Raw genomic sequence first — 14,221 nt, 5'->3', positions numbered from 1 at the left:
ACGATTTAACACACCCTGTCCTTTTCCCAAACGCAAGGTCGCACGCATGAGAGACGGTATAACATCCATTTATTTTCCCTTTTATTATTTTGATGGGGAGTCCCGCGGCGAGGAGTGGGTGGGAGGTTAGGGGAGTGTTAGTGAGAGGTTCCCAGGTCTTAACTCTCGTCCTTTTGGTTGCCTTTTACACCACGCAGAGGATAAGGCGTCATGCATATCCTTGTTTTTATGATGACTGAGGAGGAGGTGGTGGGGGAAGAGAATAAGGAGGAGGAAGAGGAGGAGGAGCAGGAGGAGGAGGAGGAGGAGGAGAGGAAGGAGAAGGAGAAGGAGGAGGAGAAGGAGAAGGAGGAGGACGAAAAAGAGGAGGAAGAGGAGGAGGAGGAAGAGGAGGAGAAATAAGAAAAGGAGGAGGAGGAGAAAGAGGAGAAGGAGCAGGAAAAGCAGCAGGAGGAGGAGGAGGAGGAGATGGTGGAAGAGAAGAAGTAGGAGGGCGAGGAGGGAGGAGAGAAAAGAACATTAACTCAAGTGAACCAAATTCTTTACCTCTTAAACAGAATTCATTAAGGAACAATAGCTATTTTCCCACGCTGCACTGCCAGTCTTATTTATATGACACTTATTTGCCTCTAACCGCTTCAGTACCATGACACGTTTACATACTTTTTCTGCTTTCTATCTGATGATTTTATACAGCTTCAGAAACTTAAGTGGGGATTGAAATAGTGAAGACCCTGAGCATTAATCTTCTTACCCCATAGACCCTTCCTAATGTCAATAAAAACTCCTAATCATTCTCAAAACTCAAGGTAAAATTGCGTTCAATAGGTATAAAATTTAGAATGGAGTCTAGGTACAAGTATATGTATGATGGAAGGTTTGGGTGTTGTTACTTACGAAGGCTTGTGTATGACAGTGTCCTTGTTATTGTTATTGTTTAGTGTTTTCACCCCTCCAGAATACGTAAGAAGCTCCATTGTTCTCCTTTTTCGCTCTGTGACGACACTCTTTTGACTGTCTCCATATTTACTTCTTGTGATGTTAAATACTTTCAGTACTGGGACACATTTTTACCTTGAGATTTGTGCATGATTATTAAACTACATTATTGACATTAGGAAGGGTTTATGGAGGTCAGAAGATTAATGGCCACAGTCTTCACTATTTTAACTCCTTCAGTACTGGGAAATATTTTTACCGTAAGATTTGTGTACGATGTTTTATTGACATTAGGAAGGCTCTATGGAGGCCAAAGGATTAATGGCCAGAATCTCCACTATTCTAATCCCCCACGTAAGTTTCTGAAGTTGTGTTAGGTCATCAAATAGTAAGTAGAATGAATGTAGAAACGCGTCATGGTACTGAGGGAGTGAACAAGAACGCATTATTATTGTCTATTAACTTTTTATGGATGCTCTTGGGTGTTTTTCAATGCACAAGGTCGATGTGTGCCTTTGTTTTCTCTCATTAATTTTATTTTTCCTTCTTTCGACAATGATTTCTGGCTGTCGTGACTTTTCCGTTTTCTTTTTGTGCAATTCAACTTTTTTTTCTCTCTTTTCTTTCTCCTACTGTGACTCGCTCGTTTTTTTCCGTCGTGTTTCTATTTCTAGTTTTTTTTCCTCTAACGTACACTTTTTTCACTTTCTTTCTCCCCATTTTTGGTCACGTTGTAATGAGTCTCTTTGCTGTGGTTCTTATATGGGTGACTTCAATCTTCCATCACACTCGCGCTATTTTACTTCTTCTTCATGATTTGTATGTTCTTTTTTTTTTCCAGGCTTTTTTCTTCCGTAACTCCATTAACATTAACGCTCAATTTACCCGCGTTAATCATGCTGCACTTTGTTTATCCTCTAGTTCTTTCTACCCAGAGCTCATTAACCCCATCTACTGACCTTAATTGACGTCTTGTTTACTTAGATTCACAAGTCTCACCTCCCTCGTACGTTTGCTGCCTATAAGAGGAGAAATGATAAGCATAACTGGTATTTCAACCCCTTCGATACTGGGATACATTTTTACCTTCAGATTTGTGTATGATTAGACCATTTTATTGACATCAAGAAGGGTGTATAGAGATCAGAAGATTAATGGCCACAGTCTTCACTATTTTAATCTCTCACATGAGTTTCTGAAGCTGTATAAAATCACCAGATAGTAAGCAGAGTGAATATGGAAACGCGTCATGGTACTGAACGGGTTAAAAGAGGTATTCAGGTTACTGCCACGTTGCCAGTCATTTTTTATTTCGCTATGGGCCTTTACAAGTATCAATGTTTTCCTTCTTCCGTCCATAGCCTGCCCGAGCACCGTGACTCCCCTCGATGATGTGTTCTGTGTAACGAAAGCTGCCACGAGTAACGGTGCGCCGAACAGCTGCCACCTCCTTTTGACCAGGTGTGGGTGTAGTGCGCAGCGAACACACGCATGCACACACACACTCACGCACACGCACACGCACATGCACGCACGCCACGTTACACTTCCACACGTCTTGCAGTGACCTAGAGACACGCAGATGATGATCGCTCGTTTCCTCCGCTACGTGAATATTTTCTTTCTTTCTTTCCTCGATTCCTTTCCTGCTTCTTTCCTCGGCTACTCCTCTTCCTTGTTTTCCTCTCTCTCTCTCTCTCTCTCTCTCTCTCTCTCTCTCTCTCTCTCTCTCTCTCTCTCTCTCTCTCTCTCTCTCTCTCTCTCTCTCTCTCTCTCTCTCTCTCTCTCTTGCCGAATGATATAAAAACTCGTTTACTCGACAATTTATTTTTTTTTCTCAATATTTGGTCTGCATGCTTCTCTGCCATTACTGATCTCGCCATACTTTTTCTTCTTCCTCTTTTTTTTTTTTTGTCTCTCTCTGCCTGCATGTTCTCAAATGCCGGTGGGGAGAAGGGCGGTACATATAGGCTGTTACCGTCATGAGGATGACCTAATAAATAATCATGAACCGAACCTCACATATCCGCGTTTCTGGCTGCCGCGTCCCCCGGGCTACCGCGAGACGGACACACCCGCGGGCCACTGTACACTTTTGTTACCTGGAGTGGTCGCCTCGAGGGAGGGAGAGGCCAGCAAACGAGTGGAAAGTCTTGATCAAGATGAGTTAGAGAAATCGCCCTTGCACTAACTTTTCCGTCTGAGAAACTTATATATTTCCCCTTCGCTTCAACGCACGTCCCCTGCGGCGCTCGGCAAGCAAACCACACTGCTAGAGTTTAGAAAATTGTGGATCTCGTCAGCCTGCTAGTGTGCTATGTCTCTGAGAACCACCGGCGTCACTGCTGCACGTGTTGTTTACATTCACTAGACTAGACAGTAAACAATGCGTGTGTTTGTTACATGTTATATCTTACCGGATTTCCTTGCATGGCGACAAGAAACAATACCAAAACAATTCCAAACCAATCGAGCTCCTTTATATGCTACGATATTACTCCATTTCATTATCTCATTTACATCCGCTTCCTTTTATTTAGAGCAATAACTGAGAAGTAACATTAGAATAGGCAAATTAAGCCCTTCAGTACCTTGACGCGTTTCCATATTCATTTCTGCTTTATCTATTTGGCGATTTTATAAAGTTCCAGAAATTTAGATGGGGATTAGAATAGTGAAGACTTTGGCCATTACTCTTCTGACCTAAATAGATCCTTCCTGATGTCAATAAAATCGTCTAATCGTACCCAAACTCATGGTGAAAAAGCGTCTTGGTACTGAAGGAGTTAAAACACACATATGGTGCTGCGTTACTTTTCCAAGATGCTGTGGTTGGTGTGAGTGGTGAGCGTCGTGTCGTGGGTGTGAGGAAGACGGCCTTGGTGAGGAGGTTCAAGGAAAAACAGAGAGAGAGAGAGAGAGAGAGAGAGAGAGAGAGAGAGAGAGAGAGAGAGAGAGAGAGAGAGAGAGACACTTGTTTTTCTACCTCCTCTTCCTTCTCGTCCTCCTCCTCTCGTCATTAAGTTCTCTTTCTGTGGTGAGGCACAGCAAAGATTGACGCTTGTTTGTTTTCCTCCTTCCCGTGTCATTAAGTCCCCTCCAGCGGTGTAGTAAAATAGAATTGCATGTTTAGAGCCTTTCTCTCTTTCAGGAATAAAATAACGTAACCTCCTGTATAATATTTCTCTCAGTCTTAACTCATCCTTTATAGATATTTTTCCGTCCCTACAAAAATGAGTGTTTAGGAAGTGAGAGGAAGAGATGTGAGTGTTTAAGGGAGTGAGTGTGGGGAAATGAGTAAGAGAAGTGAAGTTTTGAGGGATGTGAGAGATGAAGTGAGTTTGTAGGGAAGTGAAAAGTGAGAGAAATGAAGAATAAAATAACGTAACCCTCTGTATAATATTTCAGTCTTTACTCATCCCTCACAACAATCTTTATGTCTCCAATAAAGAAGTGAATGTTCCGATCCTTTCTCTCAATCAAGAAAAAAATAACGTAATCCTTGGTATAAAATCTCGGTCAGACCTTACTCAGCAATTCCCAGTGTTTTTGTTCCTCGCAACACTCAAAGGCCGGAACTAAATCGAATGTCTTTCACTCTACGTAGACCTGATGATTTTCTTTTTTTTTTTTCTTGCGCAACAAATCTTACTACTTGAAAATATTGCCAGACTAAACTTGCTCTGTCTGGGTAATCACAGTCAATCAGAGAAAGTTGGAGTGGTAAAGTCTTGAAGGAAAACTGCAAATCCTGACTCGCCTAAGTTGTTTTTAATTCGGTGAGGAGATGTAGGTAGTATATCGTGTACTATGCGTCGTATTCACAAACACCTTGCTATTTTCTAAGCCCACAGAGACGACTATCCGGGTTTTCTTGACAGTTTCTCCTTTCAATAAACTAGAAATCATGCCAATCCATCACCAGAACCATAAGAATACCCTTAAAAACACGAGTATCTTCAACTGGACCCTTTAAAATGCAGTGATAGTGAGACATCGAAGTGTTTCAAAATACCAGCTTATAGCATTTCCTCACTACAGTAAAGCTCAATAATGAAACACTTACTATTTATCGAAACAGATCGTCGTGCAGCTAAAATCGTGATACAGTCGTAAAATTAAACACGATCACCTCTTGGAAATGTTCTGTAAATTATGGATCCCTTGAGATTTGGACCTGTATTCTGAACGCTTCGCTCTCTCGTCAACACTGCTTTCTGAAAACTCTAGTTAAAGATACTCGTGTTTTTAAGTGTATTTTTATGCTTCTGGTGATAGATTGGCAAGATTTCTACTTAATTAAAAGGAAAAAATTTGCCATGAAAACCAGAATAGTCGTCTCTGTGCCTTAGAAAACTGTTGCGGTGAGAGAGCAAGGCGTTTGTGAATATGACAATTACTACTCAACCATTTCCAGTTCTTACATTTAAGGGATAATCCACGTAGTTTGCGTAAAGGTGCTCTCTCTCTCTCTCTCTCTCTCTCTCTCTCTCTCTCTCTCTCTCTCTCTCTCTTGTGCGTTCTTCGAATGGACGCATATACAGAGTCAGGAGGAGGGAGATAAAGCGATAGGGAGAAGGGGGAAGGGTCACGGACAGACTCAGGGTGGAAGAGGAGGTTTAAGAGTGGAACAGGTGGAGGCAGCCGGGGAGGGGAATGGGGAATGGGGGGAGGGTCGCCACCATGACCTCGCAACATTCCTTCCCCTGCCCTCCCCCGCCACCGAGGCGTCAGAGAAATTATGAATGTTTGGCATAACACACACACACACACACACACACACACACACACACACACACACACACACACACACACACACACACACACACATATAAGATAAGTTAAATTCTTATATTGTATCCTCTCTCTCTCTCTCTCTCTCTCTCTCTCTCTCTCTCTCTCTCTCTCTCTCTCGCCCTTTGGCAGTCAGACTTTCCGGCACGTAATGCTCCGGTTATTATCTGCAATAATAAATCTATAAAACACATAATGAAACTCCTCGCCGCTCTCTTACTTCCTCGTCGCCACAATGCGCAGCGCCAGCCACCACCAGTACCACCATCATCACCACCAGCACCACCAGCAGCCCGTCACTCACGACCTGCTGCGGGCCGCCTTGTCATGCCTCCCCGCCTCGGTCACCTGATCACAACAATAGCGTGGCTCGAGGTATACCAGAACGCCTTCAAGACAACTCATGCACCTGACAGCGAGTGAAGGGACGCTGCGTGGTACCTAGTGACTGCCGGCCCTCAGGTGATGCGTGTAATTACCGCGTGAGTGATGGAATCGTGACGTGCTTTGCTTGAGGTAATTTTTAGCTATACGTGTTGGCAAGAGCTCCGCGACGTCCTTGCTAGCGTAACGTAATGCACGAGGCAAGACAGGCAAGCTAACCAGACAGCCGCTACGTAACTTGGTCTCCGAAGATGCTGCGTTACTCAACCTGTCCACTATTGATTGGGAAATGTTAATGCCATTTGTTGACATCGATAGAGTCATTATTGGCTATGTGGTTTCCCGGTCTGTTTGAGCCGGGAAGATAAGATTCCCTTGTTACGTTCACTGGTTAAACGGGTAAGATTGGCATCGGGGAGCCGGTGAACAATAACAATAAAAAAAAAAAACACTGCAGGTTCAACTGGTGAGGATATGCAAAGGGGGCACTTAAAAAGCTAGATATAACATGAAACATATGAAAATGACATACACATACATATAACACATAAATAAATACAACAATAAAGAACCCAACCTAACAATAATACTAATCCATCTACACATGCCGTGTAGATGGGAGTAAACTATTCGGCGCCATATCTCTGTTTTTAACACCTGCTTGTGGATATTTCTCGTCTTTCTGCGGTGTTTTCATGTGATAGTTTGAAGTTTGAGGAGAAATGATCTTGAAAGCTAGACAAATCATCACTGTGGTATTTTCAAGTAATTGTTTGAAGTATGCAACCACTTAGGGACTCTGGCAAAGGCTTAGCAATGCACATAAAACGGGGAGGTGGAGTAAAGCACACGCATATCTCATCACGCCAGCATGATCGCGTTCCACATTTTCCCCGCGGCTTAAAATATCGAAATGGTTCGTCGATTTTATGTCAGAAGGGAAATAGCAATTCATTGGAGAGTCTTACAAATCCATCCGGGCGTGGAGAGACTTGATCTGAAGGGAGCTTACGGGGAATGAGTGCTGGAGAGTGGTGATGTAAAGGAAAGTAGCTCCAGGCATCCATCGATTACCTTGTTAAGAAGACGACAACATACCGGCTGATGAAATAACACACACACACACACACACACACACACACACACACACACACACACACACACACACACACACACACACACACACACACACACAAAGGTAGGGGCGACGCTCCCCGGCACTCGCGACCCAGACTTTCACCTGTAATCATGGGAGTTCCCTGCAGGTGATTATGCACGAAAATAATCCCGTAATAGACTGGCTGTGCTCAACCGTATGTTGCAATTTATGACGTGTAATGTGTATCTCTCTAGGTAGTTAGAGAGATAGATAGATAGATAGATAGATAGATAGATAGATTAATAGTTAGATAAATCGATTGAAAGATAGATATATAGACAGAGAGAGCCAGAGAGAGAGAGAGAGAGAGAGAGAGATCAGCTACAATAAGGAAGGAGTCACAAATAACTTTTCTCCGGTAGGAAGCAACAACTTCATACTTGCTTCCGGAGAAACTCAAAGTGGTGAAAGTTGGAAGGAAGGAAGAAAGGAAGGAGAGAGGAAGCGGAGGAGGAGAGGAAGGACTGTGGAGGAAAGGGAAGTGAATGGAGGGAGGAAGGGACTATGGAAAGTGGATAGGTGGTAGAGTCAGTAATGGGAGGATGGATAGGAATTCAATAGTGGAGAGGGAAGGTGGACTCAAAATGAAAGGAAACTCTGGGCGGAATAGTGGAGTGAGTAGGGTGGAGTGTGGAGTAGTGAAGGCTGGCTGGGGGTGGAGAACAGGGTGGAGGGAGGGAGGGAATTAGGCACAGCAAGGTGTAACGCGCGGCACACACACACACACACACACACACACACACACACACACACACACACACACACACACACACACACACTACGCTTACCATATGTCTATCCAAAATTGGCTTAATGTATGTATTTAGGCATGTTATGTAGCTCGCGCTCACACACACACACACACACACACACACACACACACACACACACACACACACACACACACACACACACACACACACACACACACAAGAGGGACAATCACACTCACAAGGGAAAGGAATGTGTGTAGGCCTATCCTCGTCTCTCTCTCTCTCTCTCTCTCTTCCCTGTTACCTCTCCTCGTCCTTCTCTCCCTCTCTCCCCATCATCATCTCTCGTCCCCTGACCACTGCCACCACTGTTCTCTTCCTTAACCGTTAAAGTTACCCTCTACCTGGCGTCTTTCCTCCTCCTCCTCCTCCTCCTCCTCCTCCTCCTCCTCCTCCTCCTTATCTCAGCAATACTTCCTCCAAACGTAATGTGTATCTGTGTTGTCATCAATCTTCTTATAAAAAACTGCCTCATGTATAGCTTGATTTGATGTCATGATAAGAAAATCCTTGGTTATTTCTTTTCCTCTCATTTTTTTTTCTTATTTTTTTCTTTTTTTCATCTGTCGGGTTTTCTTTTGGTGCTTAATGGTTTCTGCTTTCTTGTGTGTGTATGTGTGTATTTTTTGCTACTTTTCTTGTTTGTGTGTGATTTTTTCTTTTCTTTTTTCTCTGTGTGTCTTTTAATTTTTTTTTTTTTCACTTACAATACGTGTGTCGATAGTGAATAAGTAGAATCACTTTTACTGCTGCTACAACAACAGCACTAACAACTACCCCTACTACTACTACTACTACTACTACTACTACTACTACTACTACTACCACCACTGCCACTACTACTACTACTACTACTACTACTACTACTACTACTACTACTACTACTACTACTTCTACTACTACTACATCTATTACTACCATTACTACTACTGTTCATTTACTACCATCAACACCTCTCCTGTACAACCACTAATATTTCTACAACTATACTTCTACTATTGCTTCTACCACCCACCTCCCTCCACGACGTTCCTTGCCTAGTGCCCTTATCTTTTTATCTTTTTATACAGGAGGGAAACCAGCCAAGGGCAACAACATATTAAAAAAAACGGCCCTCTTAAAATGCTGGTTCCCTTAAAGAATAGTAAAGAAGATTAAGGAAGAAATGTCTTGGTGGCACAAGGCAGCGTGGAGGCCGCCGTCAGCTCCAAATGGCAGGTGTGATAAAAACTCCTACTAACAAATATGTGATCGAGGTTGAGTGAGTGTTTGTCAGTGTGTATGTGATGGTATGCATCGGGAGAGAGAGAGAGAGAGAGAGAGAGAGAGAGAGAGAGAGAGAGAGAGAGAGAGAGAGAGAGAGAGAGAGAGAGAGAGAGAGAGAGAGAGGGTATGGCTTCTTTTTTTTATGCATATTTTCATTAGTTTACAACATTCATACTCTTGGTTCAGAATTATTTGTCTCTTTCTGTCAATTCTAAATGCCGCAGATTTCTGTCTTAATATTTGTTCTCGCGACACGGAGAGCTTCACAAGTATGCTGATCTCCTCCTCCTCCTCCTCCTCCTCCTCGCGGCCCAGCGCGTAAATGGGTCGGGTCAGGGAGTGGTTACAGCCGACCCCGACGAACGGACAACTGGCCACTCACCCCACCACCTGCATGGGTACGTACATACACACTCCCACACACACACACACACACACACACACACACACACACACACACACAAGTAAACTCACCTGATCGACGTACACCGCACGCTGGTGTCTGTTATCCCTGGCCCACGCCGTCGCTGAGAGAATGATGACCAGACCAGAGGAGACGATGCACAGGATGGCGACACACATGAAGCTCACCACATACACCTGCACGTAGGGACGCCGCGAGGAACACACCCCTAAAAACCCAGCCAGTCCTGCCACTGCGCCTGCCCAGAGCCCCACACCAAGCGTGGCCATGGCGGCATTGAGGACCAGCGCCAGGGCCCCAAGCACCACCATGAGGATGGCCAGGAATAGTTTGATGAGTCCCAGCGACAGTGCCAGCTTGGCGGGAAAGAAATGTCCTTGGGGATCTGTGGTGTCCGCCGTGCCGGACACTGACCTGAGGGAACGCCAGGTCAGCCCTCCTCCATTGACGCCCAACCCGACATGGCTGCTAGTGCCTCGGCTGCTGGCTCCCCGCCGCCCGCCACTTCGCCCCCCAGCAGTGCTGGTGCTAGTTTTCAGCAGCACCGCCCGCAACGACTCCCCGCCCGCCATCGCTGCTTCCCTCTAAGTCAACAAAGTTTTTCCAGGCGCCCGCAACAAACGTCACCACCTGGACACCATTCCTCCTGCCACCGTGTGTTCTGCGCTTCACCAACACAAGTCTGGGTCACAAGTGCTCCCTGGCAGGGTTCATCGGCAGTAACTCGCGCCAGGTTCAAGCCAGTCAGGAGTGTTACGGAGCAGCGCGCAACAACCTTCTCTCTGATCTGGCTGTGGGAAGACTAACGCGCAGCGCGGCCGTGGGGCTAAGGTCCGCAACTCGAGCCACTAAGCCGCGGTGCCGGGCTACAGCCGTGCTCTTGCGGTCGCTGGTGGTAGCGGTTGTTGCGAGGAGAGCGAGGAAAGTCCATCCTTCTGAACGATGCGTCGCCCGTCATCCTTATCGTTCTCATCGCGGTCTTATACGCACAGTCCCCATCAATGGATATAAAGATACGTTGCACAATAGTCAGTTTGATCAGTAAACCAAATAATATATTTCTTTAGAAATTCTTTAAATTTTGTAAATTATATATTGTAATAATGTCATGTCGAACTGTTATTGTCGAGTTTTCGGCATCTCAGCTTATGAATAAGCCGCTCTGGTCCACGTTGCGTACTGTCCCGCCACATAAGTACAGACTGCGTTGGAATGCGCCTCATGAAAAATGCTCAAAAAAAGGGTGCGTCTGAGCCCAACCCCAGTTGCAAGTCACGGTCCAGTCTGCTTCTGCGCTGCGTTATCGTGTCGCTGATCTGTAAGCACTCAGATGGCTGACGACTTCCAATCATTTGTAGTAGTGAAGTTTTATGGCGGCGAATATTTACAGGCTATATGTAAAGGACACGTACTGGCGTGACTAGCATGTATGGCCACCGTGGTTCCCCGGAGAGCCTCTTGCCCTTCTCCTGGAGCAAGGCTGGACTGTCTGGCGCCTGCCCAGCAGGAAACATAGATTAACGAGAAAAGTGTATGATGGATCTTCCTGCGCTATACATGAAAAAATGTTTTACAGTGCCCGAAGGTTAAAGGCTCCATTACGGACCAGGACGAAAGAAAGAATTTAACACTCAGGAGTGAGACCGAGAAGCAATTAACAGAAACATGCTGACAAGGACACAGGTGACAGCATGGCAAATATTCCAGAAGGTCTTCGTCTGAAAGCTTTTTTCACATTGAAGCTATGCAGGTCTCATTGACAACTATTTACGTGATAGTTCGACTGAGGCCATAGCTTGCTGCTACTAGAAAAGAAACTTGTCTGGCATTGAGAGGGTGACTGTATACCGTTGTGAGGCGCTGGTGCTACTATTGCTGTACATCAGCTTTGCCTCTCTCTTTGCTCTGCACAATGAAACATTTGGCTCAATTTAAGATTATTTAGCCTTTATCTTATTAAACAAAAGAGGGAGCAGGTGAAACATATTTCATTGATCTGGAAACTATAAAGATCGATTTACACACATCAGTGACGTATCAGTGCCGCGTCCGCTCAGTGCTTCAGTGTCAGTGAAAAAAAAAATCGTTACTTTGAATTCAACCGAGGCATTTAAACACGTCCGGCGCAGTGCCGTGTTTTGACTCTCAGTGTCAGTGACAGTTACGTCTCCGTTCCGTGAAGTTCAGTATCGTCGCCACCGATATTTTTTAACTTTTCACGGACGCCGGACGAGTGTTCTGAGCTCTCAAGAAAATGGATGACGAAGTACTTACTGAATTGGTGCGAAACCATTTTGTTCTGTATGATTTAATTGTCACAACGCAAATATGTGGATAGCAGTTTTCGGACATTCTGAAGTACTGGAAAAATTTTGTTTCATCATCAATTGGTTCCTTGTACAGAGTCGCAAACTCTCCTTCAGTTTCTCTTCTCTTCCATGCTTCAAGTACCCACTTTCTATTTTTTCACTTTTTGTTCTGCCTCCTCCTCCTCATCAAGAATTATGGCATTGTCAAGTCCACGTCTGTAAACTTTGCCATCTTCGAAATCACTGACCATGTTGTACGGCGTCACCACGGACATGTGTGAACAGACGCCACGGAAGCGACATGGATATCACTGACACTGAACTAATACGGTACTGATACCGCACTGATGTGTGTGAATCGACCTTTAATGGGCAAGGAAACAGGATGGCAGTCATTGCATCATGCGTCGCTCCTCTGATCAAAGAAGAATCAGAAAGCGAATGACACTGACGCCCGTATTCAGAAACGCCTTCCTCTCTCACTACGACAAATTTCCAAGGCCACAGAGACAACTAGAAAGGTTTTCAAGACAGTTTATCCTTTTAATAAACTAGAAATCTTGCCAATCTATCACCAGAACCATAAAAATCCCTTAAAAACACGAGTATCTTCAACTGCAATCTTTGGAAAGCAGTGATGGTGAGAGAGCAAAGCGTTTCAAAATACATGCGTCAGAATGGGTTAAAATTGTACAAGAGAAAAGGACAGAGAAGAGATAAGTTAGCATAGAAGCAAAACCATAAGAATACTACTCTTAAAAAAAACGAGTACCTTTAACTGGAGTCTTTGGAAAGCAATGATGGTGAGAGAGCAAAATGTTTCAGAATACTTGCCTCAGAATGGGTTAAAATGGTACAGAAGAAAAGGGCAGAGCATAGATAAGTTAGCATAGAAGCAGCAAGGCTTGGAGGAGTAGAAGTGAAAGGAACTGATGTGGAAGATTTCAAGTTTCCTGCTATTAAACCTTTCAGTACAGGAACACATTTTTGCCATGAGTTTTGGATATGATTAGACGATTTTATTTACATTAGGAAGGGTCTATGGAAGTGGGAAGATTAATGGCCAAAGTCTTCACCATTTTAGCCTCTTTAGTACCGTGATGTGTTTTCATATTCATTTTGCTTACTATTTGGCGATTTTATACAGCTTCAAAAACTTATGAGGGAATTGAAATAGCGAAGACTCTGGCTATTAATCTTCTGACCTTCATAGACCCTTCCCAATGTAAACAGAATCGTCTAATCATACGCAAAACTCAAGGTAAAAATGCGTCCCAGTACTGAAGAGGTTAAGTCTCACATAAGTTTCTGAAGCTGCATAGAATCACCAAATGGTAAGCAGAATGAATATGAAAACATGTTATGTTACTGAAGGGATTAGAATCATGAAAGAAAGAACGCTGCCATGAAAAGAAAAATATATAATAAATAAATAACCTCTATGAAGTATTTGGGTTATGTGACTTTTTTTTTCCAGACCTTAAGACGAAGCACTAAGGTCGAAGGGCAGCAAGTTCTCCTGTGCTGGACGTGAGATGCAAACCTGATGACTACTACCATCCCCACCACAACCACCACCACCACCACCACCCCCGCCACCATGTCTTTTTGTCTTTGGTAAGTGGGAGTTTAAGATCATTCCCCGTTTCAACAAGATCTTTTTATTTACACACACACACACACACACACACACACACACACACACACACACACACACACACACACACACACACACACACACACACACACACACACACACACACACACACACACACACACACACACACACACACACACACACACTGGGTGACAACAGACGACCGTGGTGAATTGCACACACACACACACACACACACACACACACACACATTAGTACTAGTAGTAGTTTATTGACCACAAATTTCATACATGCATGTAACATTGTTTCCCATATTACAACACATAGCCAGATTTTATAAAAATAAATGACACAAATGGTCCAAAATTATCCCGTATAAAAAGGTACGTATCTTAAAAACTCACACAAACACCAAGATATTAATAAAACACAAAACGAACCCTGACAAGAAAAAAAAATAAATAAAAAAGAAAATGTAAAGGAACATTTCCTCTGCACGATATAAAAAAAGGCTAAACTAAACTAAAAAGGTACAACTTTACAAACTTTGGAAAC

General features: G+C 44.0%; 1 protein-coding gene across 1 annotated transcript in view; it reads right to left on the bottom strand.

Annotated features, from left to right (window-relative positions):
• The window catches only part of LOC123504267, a 36,288-nt gene extending 25,710 nt beyond the window's left edge, over positions 1-10,578 (bottom strand). The window contains 1 exon segment of the mRNA XM_045254668.1: positions 9,790-10,578. Within this exon segment, the coding sequence (XP_045110603.1) occupies positions 9,790-10,311 (522 nt within the window). The 5' untranslated portion in view covers positions 10,312-10,578.
• Positions 10,579-14,221: the final 3,643 nt, after the last annotated feature.

The sequence above is a fragment of the Portunus trituberculatus genome, chromosome 15 (assembly GCF_017591435.1).
Source record: "Portunus trituberculatus isolate SZX2019 chromosome 15, ASM1759143v1, whole genome shotgun sequence".
NCBI classification, from domain to species: Eukaryota; Metazoa; Arthropoda; class Malacostraca; order Decapoda; family Portunidae; genus Portunus; species Portunus trituberculatus.
The sequence above is the reverse complement of the archived record's forward strand: the minus strand, read 5'-3'. Positions and strand labels throughout refer to the sequence as shown.